Source organism: Heteronotia binoei, chromosome 4, assembly GCF_032191835.1.
Source record: "Heteronotia binoei isolate CCM8104 ecotype False Entrance Well chromosome 4, APGP_CSIRO_Hbin_v1, whole genome shotgun sequence".
Classification (NCBI taxonomy): Eukaryota; Metazoa; Chordata; class Lepidosauria; order Squamata; family Gekkonidae; genus Heteronotia; species Heteronotia binoei.
This window is the reverse complement of record NC_083226.1, coordinates 67,244,040-67,257,866: the sequence shown is the minus strand read 5'-3', so window position 1 is coordinate 67,257,866 and position 13,827 is coordinate 67,244,040. Positions and strand designations below refer to the sequence as shown.

At 41.7% G+C, this 13,827-nt stretch overlaps 1 protein-coding gene across 1 annotated transcript in view; it reads left to right on the top strand.

Moving 5' to 3' along the window:
- Nucleotides 1-13,827, top strand: part of TRPM6 (transient receptor potential cation channel subfamily M member 6) — a 127,975-nt gene that overhangs the window by 95,107 nt on the left and 19,041 nt on the right. Inside the window, 3 exon segments of the mRNA XM_060237473.1 lie at nt 6,798-6,863; nt 9,444-9,730; nt 10,661-10,743. Coding sequence (XP_060093456.1) covers nt 6,798-6,863; nt 9,444-9,730; nt 10,661-10,743 — 436 coding nt within the window.

Here is a 13,827-nt window from a genome sequence, read left to right as displayed (position 1 = left end):
CAGGAAAACAAGATGGATTCTGGTGGTGTTAGCCTTTGGTTCATGGAAACAGGCTGGAAACATGGTGGCATGGCTTCTTCTACTGCAGCGGCCAAGACTGGGCACACAAAGAGCAGCTGGAAGCTCGTCTGTAGTTCTGTAGAATGCTGCTGCAAAGCTGAGGCTTATAGTATCCACATAAGCCTTAGAAACTGTGGGCAAAGTCCACTTCTTAGAGCAGATGTGCGCGAGTCAAACTCCAGGCACCCTGGCAACCATACTGGTGATCACGATGTCCATGTGTATGAAAAGTAGGGGGCTTTTCCTTACAGTTTCAGGGCTCAAAATTTATGTGTGGAACTCACACCAATGCGCTGTCAAACTTCTCGTAACAGTAGAACACATCCACATAACTCCATGCTCATGATTCCACCCAGTTATTTCGTCATACTTCCTAAATTTTACTCCCTTTGAAAATTATCCAATATTTTCCTGAAATAAAGTAATTTTTTAAACAAATCATGTTTCGCGTTACAACGTGAAAAATATATAACGATGTAACGCAATTTTCTTTTACTGAATACATCACTTGCTTCCACCCGCCCCCATTTTTATGGTATTCCACGTGATTTTGATAATGTGTCATTGCATTGTGATTACTTCCCCCCTCCGATTAAATCACTCCTGATTATAATTTTTTTTCAAATAAGATCATTACAGCACAACTAAATAAATAGCAATGTTACATGAACTACTTTAAAGATGTGCAATTGCCACCTTTATCAATCCCCCCTCCCCGTATGGCCTCAAACGGGGGGGGGGGAATCGATAAACGGGGGGGGGATTGTATGGCCTCAAATGGGAATTTGATTATGTTTATAGGTTTATATTTTTGATAGGTTGGAGAAACTTTCTCCCTTAACCCCTCAGCATAAATCTCCCCCCCCCCCACCTTCATGCATCTATTTGTAATTTGTTATAGCTTTTAATGGAAAACTGTGTGCTTAACATTTAGCATGTGTGGATAAAAATGGTGGATCGCCAACTCAGATTTTCCAGGGCTTAGATAACCTGCCAATGGCAGGGCGAAAGGAAAACATGTGACTTTGCCAGTATTAAGCCTCTGGCATTATGTTGTAATGCAAACAAAGATGATCACGTTGTAACGCAAACATGCATGCGTGTTAAAACAAAAAGGGAAACGTATGAGGAGGGGGAAATCGATATGATTGTGGGGGAAACTCCGGGAGCAGCAGTAATGCGGAATCAGAACACATGGAACAGATTGGGAATTGAATCCGGGAGAAATTCTGTAGTGCGGAATAGGGAAGTCACGCCCGCATGGAATAACCACGGAGCAAAAGGGAGGCAAACACCAAATGCGGAATCAGCCCTGGTTTATGACCACTGTGTGACACAGAGTGTTGGACTGGATTGGCATTGGCCTGATCCAACATGGCTTCTCTTAAGTTCTTACTATGTTACCCTTGCCTATGTTAGAAATAAATCCTAAGCGTCCTGGGGATCAAATGGGAAATTAATCAATTTTTCTTCTTGAAAACCAAACAATTTAGTGCAGGGTTCGTATCAAGTTTCAGGTTCACCAAGAGAGAAATAAGGCAGAGACTCAGTGCTCAAGAGAGCAAAACAGGAGCTTTATTGAATAAAACATATTGCAAAGCAATACCCCCAAGATATACTCATGTGCCTTGACAAATTTGGGAATAATACTGATTAGTCAAGAGAAATCTATCAAAGGAGATTTCTGCCCTGCTTCTGGAGATCTTGATCTTTATACCCTTTTCCCCAGGGATGTTTGTCCCTCACAATGCACCCCTGAGTAATGTACAGCTGTTGAAGAAAGTATGTTTGCCTGTCAATCATGTACATTGCCTAGTTAAGTCCAAAAAATTAAAAGTCCCAATATCGTGAGAACCCTGATCTATTTCTGAATGCAATAGCCCACAACTAAAGCAGCAGAATAGAAAATATATTTAATAAATATATTGAGTTATTTTGAGATCAATGACTATTTGGATCTATTTTGCTCCCATGACTGTCTATATACAGACTATTCCAAAGTTTTTATACCCAGGTAGTTATAGTTTAGTCAAAGTGATGGTATTCCCATTAGTAATGTATGGCTGTGAGAGCTGGACCATAAGGAAGGCCGAGTGCAGAAGAATAGATGCTTTTGAGCTGTGGTGCTGGAGAAGAATCTTGAGAGTCCCTTGGATTGCAAGAAGATCAAATCAGTCAGTCCTAAGGGAAATCAACCCAGACTGTTCCCTGGAAGGTCAGATGCTGAAGCTGAAGCTCAAATACTTTGGCCACCAAATGAGAAGGGAGCATTCACTGGAGAAGATCCTGATGCTGGGAAAGACAGGTGGCAAAAGAAGGGGACGGCAAAAGATGAGATGGCTGGATAGCATTACTGATGTAACAAATACAAATTTGAGCAGACTTCGGAGGATGGTGGAAGACAGGAGGGCCTGGCATGATTTTGTCCATGGGGTCACAAAGAGTCGGACTTGACTGTGCAACTGAACAACAACGAAGTTATAGTTATTTTTCTGATCTCCAGCCTAAATTCCATCATTTGGCCTTTGATCAATCATAGTACCATTTAAACAAAAAGTAGTATTGTGACATCTCAAAGCCTAGCTGATATATTGTAGCAAGAGCTTTTGTGAACTACCCTCTTCTTCAGATGCATGAACAGTATCTTCAGTTGGTAGATATATATGATTTGTCAACTGATAATACACCATGCCTCTAATGAAATGGGTTCTGGACTATAGAAGCTTATGTCATGAAACAACTGTTAGTCTTTAAGATGCCACAAGGTTTCTTAATTTTTGCTGTAACAACAGGACTATCCCTCTTGAATCTGCCAGATCTGTTTTAAATTCTTCAGTGAAATACACATCAGTAAAGGGAGTGCTGTTTCTCAGTGGGGAAGGTGAAATTTTCAGAAACTGCCAGCAGATGTCCTTGTAGTCCATCCTCATTCTAGATCCTTACACAAGAATCATTTGCAAATTATTATAGAATCAGCACGGTTAAATGTAATTTTTTAGGGTTGCCAGGTTGGTGTTGAAAAATACCTGGATACTTTGGGGGTGGATCCAGGAGAGGGTGGGGTTTGGGGAGGGGAGGGGCCTTAACATGGTACAATGCCATAGAGTCCACCCTTCAAAGTAGCCATTTTCTCCAGGGGAGCTGACCTCTGCCAACTAGAGATCAGTTGTAAAAGTTGGAGATCTCCAGGCCTCACCTGGAGGCTGGCAACCCTTCTTGGTTCTGTTTTTTTTTACTGTTGTGGAATTTCACTTAATTCCCTATTCTGGCTTAACTAGGAGAATTTCTAAAATTAATTCTCAAATTGGAGTATGCATTGATTCCCAAAGTTTCAGTTCCTTCTGTTCATTTCTATCTTTTATTTCTTTTATGTATGTGTTAACAATATAAATATGTACAGAGGCAATAATGCTTAATATTTTCCTGCATTTAGCAATTAACTATGAGCCATATGTTTGACATAAATAGAATGCCTCCAGTGATTGAGATTTGAATGTAATGGAAATGAATTTTTTAGCCAAAGAGAGTAATTGGGTCTGGGAATAATTTCTCTTGAAAATTGGAGTGAATTCCCCTTCCCAGCTATGCTATTTAAACTCCGCTTTTAAAAAAAAAAAATCCTTGTAAGTTCAGAATGTATGTACACCTATTGGAAATAATCCTTTAAAATCTCAGTAAGTGCTCATAGAGAGTCCATGTTGTCTAGTTTTTCCATTAGTGGGCCAGGATCCCTGCTTAATCAGCGTTATGAAGTATGAGATTATCTGTTGAAGATTTTTGGCTAGGAATATAGTTTAGGCACTCCCATCTTTCTGTGAGGGTTGCCAATCCCCAGTTGGAGGCAGGGGACCTCTGGTTTGGAGACCCTTCCCCTCTCCCGCTTCAGGGTTATCAGAAAGTGTGTGTGTGGGGGGGTGTTGAAGGTCCACTGGGCACTCCATTATACCCTATGGAGAATTGATCTGTGGGTATCTGGGGCTTGGGGGAGCTGTTTTTTTAGGTAGAGGCACCAGATTTGCAGCATAGCATCTGGTGCCTCTCCTCACCACCACTCCCGGTCTTAAAAAATTGGATCAGTGGGTCCAATTCTACGAGCCCCAAAAGAAGGTGTCCCCATTCTCCATTCTTTCCATTGAAGGGAAGGCATTTAAAAGGAGTGTGGTCAGGGGTTGTTTTGTAGAAAAATAGGTGGTGGAGCTCATCCAGGGATTGTTATACAGCTGCACCTGCTATTCAATGGACAAGGTGGAAAGGAGGCGGTGGAACTCTCAGAAAGGTTCAGGAGCTGTGCTCCTGTGAGCTCCCACTGAATCCAAGGCCTGAGTGCAGGCCTTTTAAATGCGATGGCCAGAACTCTCTTTGGAGTTCAATCATGCTTGTCACAACCTTGTTCCTGGCTCCACCTCCAAAGTCTCCTGGCTCCGTCCCCAGAGTCCTCAGATTTCCTGAGTAGGACCTGGCAACCCTCCTTTCTGTAGGACTTTAGACAAATATTTTGGAAGGATGATGATATTAGATTTATATTCCACACTCCACTCTGAATCTCAGAGTCTCAGAGCGGCTCGCAATCTCCTTTAGCTTCCTCCCCCACAGCAGACACCCTGTGATGTGTGTGGGGCTGAGAGGAGTCTCACAGCAGCTGCCCATTCAAGGATAACCTCTGCCAGAGCTATGGCTGACCCAAGGCCATTCCAGCAGGTGCAAGTGGAGGAGTGGGGAATCAAACTCAGTTCTCCCAGATAAGAGTCCGCGCACTTAACCACTACACCAAACTGGCTCTCTAAACTGGAATTCATGAAATGCCAGTGAACATTTTGTCCAGGGTTTTTGTGTTATGGCAAATTCTTTCCCTTAGGAGGAAGACAAGAGATGCTATTTAACTCAGGTGAAACTATTTACTAACTTGGAAATCTACAAGCTATTGTCTTTCCTTACTCATCAAAGTGAGGTAAAGAGTTATTAATGGCATTCTCTGTTACCTTAACCACACTAAGCAAAAAGCAGATCTTGTCTCTTGTGACCTGCTATGACTCTTGACAGTTTCAAGAGGATTCCCAAATTACACCAACTGTAAGCATTCCTTATTTTCATGGGAGATGTCTTAGAACCAAGCTACACATTACATGCAATTACCATCACTTCCCCCAGCATTTCACCATTAGGGTGCTGCGTTATGCTATTAGCCATCAGCCGCATGCTGTTTTCTGCCTATGTCTGTAAGATAGTTTACTGTGCTGCTCCTGCTTCATAATGTCTGTTTTTTATGATATTATATTAACTCTGTTGTTTTATTGTTGTAAGCTGTTCTGAGCCCCCTTGTGGGATAGGGTGGGATATAAATAAGAAAATTAAATTAAAACATGTAACTTCCTTTTTGAAAGAAAGCAGAAAGGAAAGGAAAGGGATAGAGGGAGAGAAAGAAAGAAAGAAAGAAAGAAAGAAAGAAAGAAAGAAAGAAAGAAAGAAAGAAAGAAAGAAAGAAAGAAAGAAAGAAAGAAAGAAAGAAAGAAAGAAAGAAAGCTGTTTCCCCACATAAAGCATGCTGGGAATTCTGTTTTGATGCATGGGAAATGCATTAGCCCTGGGAAACAATTATTAGGCCCACTAGTGTACTTACAATCCTTAAAAGAAGGTGTTATAGTTTAGGCTACACTTTCAAGAGCCTTAGTGGCCAAATGTGTTAACTGAGGGAAAATTCTGCTCTTCGCCTTCACAATTTTAACTCACTACTTGCTGTGGTAAAGGATAGATAGGTGAGCACCTATTGAGAGTTGTGAAGTCCTGGCAGAAAACCAGGAAAATATGGGGGGGGGGGGGCACACCAAGGGCATTTTTTTTCAGTTGTTCAAAAGGAAAAAAAACTAGTAAATTTCAAAAAGTACTGAAAAATATTCTTATAAAGCATTTTTCTTTGAAATTAGTGAAATGTTTATTAAGACAAAATTTTATTCACTGAGAATGTATCACATGAAATTTTATATGCTAGCTAAGCACTAAATTATACATTTTATGTAGCTAAAGCAGAAAAATAGGTTTGGCTTTGATGGGAAAGTACTGCATATATTTCATTCCCCCCTCTCCTGAATTTTCCTTATTTTCCCAGGGGGAAACTTCCCCAGATGGGTATAAATCTCTGCTCCTTTTTTGTTGTTGTTCAGTTGCGCAGTCAAGTCCGACTCTTTGTGACCCCTCTTTGTGACTCTTTGTGACCCCATGCCAGGCCTTCCTGTTTTCCACCATTCTCCGAAGTCTGCTCAAATTCGTGTTTGTTACATTAGTAACACTGTCCAGCCATCTCATCTTTTGCCATCTGTCTTTCCTAGCATCAGGATCTTCTCCAGGGAGTGCTCCCTTCTCATTTGGTGGCCAAAATATTTGGTATCTCTGCTCCTAAGTTGATTTAAATAGACCCTGTATCTCTGCTCCTTTTTGCTGATTACTTAAATAGGGTGTTGGTTATGCATACCTTGTGGATAGCATTTGAATACCCCTTGCCCAGTTTCTTTCATTGTGCAAAAGGGCCAGCAACTTGCAGTCAGCTAATATGGATTCATGGGGGTAGCTCATACTTGGAAAGTCTGTAAGTATTCTTGTAATGAAGTCTCAGGCATAGCAATTAAGCACCTTAGCAAATATAATATTATATTTAATCATGATCAAATATTTCTTGGGAAAATATGAGGAAATAGTCTATGTAAGTATGGATGATCCCTCTCTCTCTCTCTTTCTCTCTGTAGCTGTTGAAAGGAACAATTTAATGAGATTAGCTCAAACGATACCTTTTACACCAGTGCAGCTCTTTGGTGAGTACCAGCTTTTGTGTTAATTAACGAGGACTAAGGATATTTGAAAAACTGCTGTTTTATTTCTGTGTGTGACCCAAACTAGATAATATGGCAGCCAAAGTCTGACCCAGGGCCACTGACACTATTCTAGAGAAGAATCTGACCATTTAAAAATGCTGCAAGGTCCTGATCAGTGGGTGCAACTGGAGCAGGCAGTCTTGTTTCTGCCTGCATGCCTTTCCAAGTGCTTAAACAGCCCCCCCTCCAACTGTTTTGGCACTTGGAAAGGCATACAGGGGAGAAAAGCAAGATTGCTTACTCCAGCTGTGCCATGGGCCTGATCATGATGGGACTCTCATGGCATTTTTAAATTGCCAAATTCTTCTCTTCAGGGCTTTTTTTGTAGCAGGAACTCCTTTGCATATTAGGCCACATACCCCTGATGTTGTCAATCCTCCTGGAGCTCACAGTATGCCCTGTACAAAGAGTCCTGCAAGCTTTTGGAGGATTGTCTACATCAGGTCTGTGACCTAATATGCAAAGAAGTTCCTACTACAAAAAAAGCCCTGCTTCTCTAAAATGGCATTGGTGGTCAGGTCAGAGGTAGAATGTGTGACTGCCATAATGTCTAGTTTGGTCCTGAGCATCAGTCACAGTAAGACAGCCAATTATTCTGATGGCCGGTTTTGCTTATTCAGTGTGAACAGGAAACGTCTTGCTGCATCCCAGCATCACAGAGACAACAAGAGCTTTTGTCGGGAGAGGAGAAGAGAAGTCAACTGATCAGTGGTGTCAGTAGTGAATCAGCTTTTTCCTGCTCCAGCTGCACTCACTGATCGGGCCCTTGCAGCATTTTTAAATAGCCAAATTCTTCTCTAGAATGGTGTCAGTGGCCTTGGGTCAAACCTTTGGCTGCTGTAATATCTAGTTTGGCTCTCACACAGAACTCTCCCCTGTCCCAAAAACCTCAGTGCAAAACTGTGGTGCAAAGCTTGACAAGCATCAAAGGTTCAGGCTGGAAAAGAGAAGCCAGCTCTCAACTTATTCACAGGTCAGCTGAGAGTCAGCTTCTGAACAACCAGAGTAGCTTGTTTGTCTGATTGTGTCAAATGAAACATGCTGAACATCTTCATAGTTTGATTTGCAGCTTCCTTAATGAGAATTTTTAAAACCCTTTTCAAGAATTGTAATTATTGCTTAGTTATTTGCAGGAGTGTCAAAACTATAGCCCATGAGCCAGGACCAGCCTACCCAGGGCTTTAATCCTGCCCTCAGCTCTCTTCTTGCCCCCCTATCTCTGCCCCCCCCCCCGCTGTCTTCACACTTCTGAGCTGCTGCAAAGGGCGGGGCTGCTGAACTTTTCAGCTCCCAGCCATGCAGATTTGTTGGAGTTCTTTATGAGCTTAGTCTCATACATTGTGCAGCTGGATGGAGGCTTTTCTGTCTTGAAGCAGCCATGTGGTTTCTGCTAGAGGTCTTCATTTGTTTAAGTTTCCTGGCTGGGAGACGGGGGAACTTGGTTGCAAAATCTGTTGTGCATTCGGGTGGAGACTTTTCTCTTGCAGCAGCAGCAACCACATGGGTTTGCTAGAGTTCTAGGTTATCATCCTTCTATTCTTCTTGGGGGTAGTGTTTATTTAATTAGTATTAAATTCTTGCTTGGGCTATCCAGGTCATGATTCAGTTGAAAAGTCTCTGCTTAGCATGCAGGCACTTCTAGTTAAAAGAACCAGGCTGTGGCTCATTATGAGAAAGACTTCAATCTGAGACCACTGCAACTCTGAGTAGACTGGATGGGGGGAGAAGCTTGCAATGCCCAGCCATGTTTCATGTTTTCACCTGGGTCCTAGACTCAGAGCATTGACCTTGAGACCAGGCTGGGGAAAGTAATGTAGCATTCTCTGCAGAAGCTGAGAACTGCTGCTTCCAGGCTTCAGGGTGTGGGGTTAGGCTGGGGAAGGCTCAGCAATGAGGGGTGGATCTGGGATTCCCACCCACTGCAAGTTTTGCAGGCCCCAACTTCTATACTGGCTTTCACACACACTGATTAATGCACTTTCAATAGATTTTGCAAGTGAGTTTTACTATGTGAAATGGCAAATTCCATTTGCAAATGGTAGCTGAAGTGGACTGAAATTGCATTGTTTAGCATGGTGAAAGCACCCTTATTTTGCCAACCCCAGGTTGGGGATACACCAGGAGATTTGGAATTCAGAGCCCCGGGATGGTACAGTTAGAGGAGGGGGCAGGACGTCAGCAAGGCCTAACTCCATACACCCCATCCTCCAAAGAAGCCATTTTCTCCAGGGGAGCTGTTGCCTGTAGTCTGGGAGTCAGTTATAATTCTGAGAGATCCCCAGGCCCCACCTGGAGGTTGGGAACCTTGCCTCTCCCACCAGAGTTCCATTTATGTTAGATCCGACCCTCATAACAAATGAGTTTGACCTAGAGCTTAAGTATAATTTATATCTTTACCTCCTGAATTAAGTAGTATTGGTATCTGTCGTGATAAACTATTTTATGTGGAACATACAACTTTTGATGCTTATATAGATCAACACAATGTTCTAACATTTATCCAATTTCCTTTTGCTTCAGCTGGTGAAGAAGTGACAGTCTATAGATTAGAAGAGAGTTCACCTTTAAATCTTGATAAAAGCATGTCAACATGGTCACAGCGTGGCAAGTCTGCTATGATTCAGGTTTTGTCTCGGGAGGAAATGGATGGAGGGCTGAGGAGGGCTATGAAGGTTGTCTGCACTTGGTCGGAGAATGATGCACTAAAGTTAGGCCAAGTCTTCATTGTGAAGTCTTTCCTTCCTGAGGTAGTTAAGACTTGGCAAAAGATCTTCCATGAAGACACAGTACTCCATCTGTGCCTCAGAGTAAGTATAAATTATTATGTGTAAAATTAATTTCCTAAAATTAAATACCTATCTAGGAGAACACAAGTGGAAAAAAGGGAGATAGCTTAAGAAATTACACTTGCTGTGCCATTCTGTTAGACCACAGAAATGGTTGAAAATACATGGTGAAACAAACTAAACTGGGCTGGGACCAAAAATACAAACTTAACTATACAAGGCGAGGAAACTAAGTAAGTCTGGGCTTGTTGCCTGGGACATCCCTTGGAAATTAGTATTTATTGGATAGCAGACAACTCTAAGATGTGCAAAGTTGCAGTCCTATGCATGCTCATTCGGAAATAAGCTTCACTGGGACTTCAAAGTAAATATGCATCAAATTCAGCCTTTTGTACCTATATTAAGGGTAAAGTCTAATTGAGAATATTACTTGTTTTTTATGAGGTAAAAACCCATGAGATTCATTCCCCTCATCTCCCTTTGTACAGATTTTTCTCATGTCATACAAATGAACAGCCTTTGATTTCCTCCTTACCAGTCCATAACATCATGATCAGAAACATGATCCATAAGCCAGAATGCTGTACCTCAGCTATGACTCTCCTGGTGGCTCAAAGTAACCCACAATTTTTCATCTGCAACACTCTGGTCTGTAATGCAGGGATAATAAGAACCATGGAGTGTTTTGAATACTAGTTTTAGGCAGGGCTTTTTTTGTAGAAAAAGCCCAGTAGGAATTCATTTGCATTTTAGGCCACACCCCCTGACATCACCATTGTTTTGCACAGGGCTTTTTAATAGAAAAAGCCCAGCAAAGTTCATTTGCATATTAGGCCACACCCCCTGACACCAAGCCATCTGGAACTGCGTTCCTGTGCCTCCTTGCTCAAAAAAAGCCCTGGCTTTAGGAAAAGCCCTGTATAAATTACTAACAATTATTACTATTATTAGGAAATACAACAGCAAAGAGCAGCTCAGAAGTTGATATATACATTCAACCAAGTGAAGCCTCATACCATTCCATATACTCCCAGGTAAGGCAGATGCTTGCAATGAAGTTTATGAGAAACACTAAAACTACCATTGTTCATTACTTCTATGAGATATCCCCATTTATGTGTTCATGATGAACTATAGTACTGTACATATATCATCATAGTACAGAACACAGACAAAGACAAATAGCCATTTATTTATTGTAGTCATCTATATTGGCCTTTGTCAAAAGATTTTCTTAATATATCATCAGTACAGAAATTACAATCACCTCAGTAATTAAATATCTGGAATTGTGTTTAGACATTTCCTTATATTCACTTCATTAAGAATATATATCAACAAGCAGGGAGCAGAAGGTACTTGTGAGCACAGGCATCTCTTTCCCCTGCTTTTGCTTCCTTCCCTTTCCCTCACTCAGTCATCCCCTACCTCCACCCCTTCCCTGACACTCATAATCCCTTTCTCCCAGTACCAGTTCTCTGACATTCATACCTCCTTCTTTCTTTCTTCCCCCACACTTTTGACACTCATCCCCCTCTTTCTTCCCTCATGTATCTGACACTCATCTCCTCTTTTTCTTACTTTCCCCACCGCTTCTGTCTCTCCATCTTCTTTCTCTTCTATCATTACTTTCACCTGTTGCCAACTTGAGGGCATTGACAACTCCTAGCTGTACCTATTCGGTGGGGAGGCTGCAATGATTTCCATGCCCCTGGCCGCCTCTAGCACTGGCAGTGCAGCAGTGGAGGTGCAGTGATAAGTATTGCCCCCCTGCCACTTGCAGCTTTGCCAGCAGTTGAGGGGAGGCAGAGAGCAACTGCTCCTGCTCTTTCTCCTATCTGTTCTCCTCTTCCTCACTGCCTGAATGATGACCATCATAGTGACTTCACTGCCTGTTCTTCTTGCTGCTCACTTGAGGTTTGTCTGTACACAGCGCTTTTTCATAGCAGGAACTCCTTTGCATATTAGACCATACACCCCTGATGTAGCCAATCCTCCAAGACCTTGCAGGGCTCTTAGTACAGGGCCTACTGTAACCTCCTGGAGGATTGGCTACATCATGGGGGTGTGACCTAATATGCAAAGGAGTTCCTGCTGCAAAAAAGCCCTATCTGTGCATGAGTGTTTTGAAAGGTGTTAAGAATTTTGCTTTTGAAAAGTTTTAAATTGAAAAATTTTACAAGATTTCTGCAGACCTAAGGAATCTCACGAGTTTGCAGAACTAATCCACAGATTGCGCCACACTTGACTATTAGAAAATTAGATAAGTAAATAGAAGGGAGTATCTTGGCTTAAATATATGTGATGACAACAGACTGGCTTATTTAAATCTATTTATTGGGCAAGAAGACTTATTTTTAGAGCAAAGAGACACATAGAAAAGGAGATGTGGGGATCCTCTCTCTGCCTGCTACTTACTTTCTCACCCCAGATGCTTCATTCTTAAATCTGGTTTGGGAAGCCATTTTGGGGGGAAATTGATATTGACGGGGAGTTAAGGCACAGGAAGGTGAGAGTTTAGCACTACAAAGGAACTTTAATTATGATAACAGGCAAGCATGCTGTTCTCATGTGTAGTTTGGCCCTAAATGTCATAGGGCATCATGCCACTATTTTTCAAGATTATGTTTCAGAGAGTTTCAGAAGTACATGAAGGCTGTAATCCTAAATGTTCATTCATATCATAGAATGATAGAGTTAGAAGGTACCTCCAGGGTCATCTAGTCCAATCCTCTGCACAATGCAAGAAAATCACAAATACCTCCCCCAACACATACATCTCCAGTGACTCCTGCTGCATGCCCACAAGACAGCAAAAACTCCAGGATCCCTTGCCAAACTGGCCTGGAGAAAAATTGCTCACTGATCTCAAAGTGACAATCAGCATTTCTCTGGGCACGTAAGAAAGGGCCACTAGAACTAAGCACAGATGCAACCCTTCCTGCCCTCCTTCTCATGATCTGTCTAATTCACAGAATTGCGTGTAAATTAAACCAGTGGCACTTTTTTCTAAGTAATGGTGCTGAGGACTAAGGTTTGTGTGTTATCTGCCATTAAGTTGCTTCCAACTTATGGCAACCCTATGAATCAATGACCTCCAAAATATCCTATTATTAATAACAAATGGAAGTCTGTAGCTTTGTTTATTGAGTCAATCCATCTCATGTTATGTTGGTTCTTCCTCTTTACTGCTACCTTGTACTCTTCCGAGCATTATTGTATTTTCCAGTTAGTCTTGCCATCTTATAATGTGGCTAAAGTATGATAGCCTCAGTTTAGTTATTTTAGCTTCTAGGGGCAGCTCAGGCTTGAGTTGATCTAGAACCCAACAATTTGAAGCTTAAAGGCACATTTTATAATGGGTCTCAAAACTTTACTGTCATGAAAAAGAAGTCTAAATAATAGCTGTGTAATATTGACAGTGTTGTCATTAAATAATTAAAACCATATAAGGGGAGAGTACATTGTTCAAATGGGGCCTTGTTCAAATAGGGCTGTCCACTCTAGATCCACAGAACTTTTTAAGTGTATAGTAGCTGCTTTCCAAAAGAAGTTTGGCAGGGGACGTTCCTCCTCCCTAGCGCAGCCACTTGTCTCATATATGCAGATCCTGTAATCAGAAGGAGGGACTTTACAGGGGATGGAAATGGCTGCTGTGGGTGGGGAGAAAAAACTGGGAAGATCTGCAACGGTCAGTGCTTTCCACTGATGGAATGCTGGATAAAATCCCCTGTGAATCATTTCCTGTACAGACAGGTGACAGCTGCTACCACCTCTACATTTAGGCTAAGGGAAGACTTGCAGAGTTCTCAGTTCAGGTCAAAGCGAAAGCTGACTGAATCAGGTATTACTGCAGCAAGACAAAATCTGGTAGGTTTATGAATTAATTACCTGTGCCATGTAGAGAGTATATATTTAAAATACTGCTTATGTGACTCTATTTTAAATTTCCAAATCCATCTGTATTTATTTGACAAGAGAGATCATAACTTGGCACTGAACACTTAAAATAAAATTTTGCAATTTGTTTTACAAGCAGTTTTATAGAGTATGATCAGTAACATTGGCCTTTCTCTCATAAAAAGATCTAAATGCATTATCAAAGTGGAAATCAACCT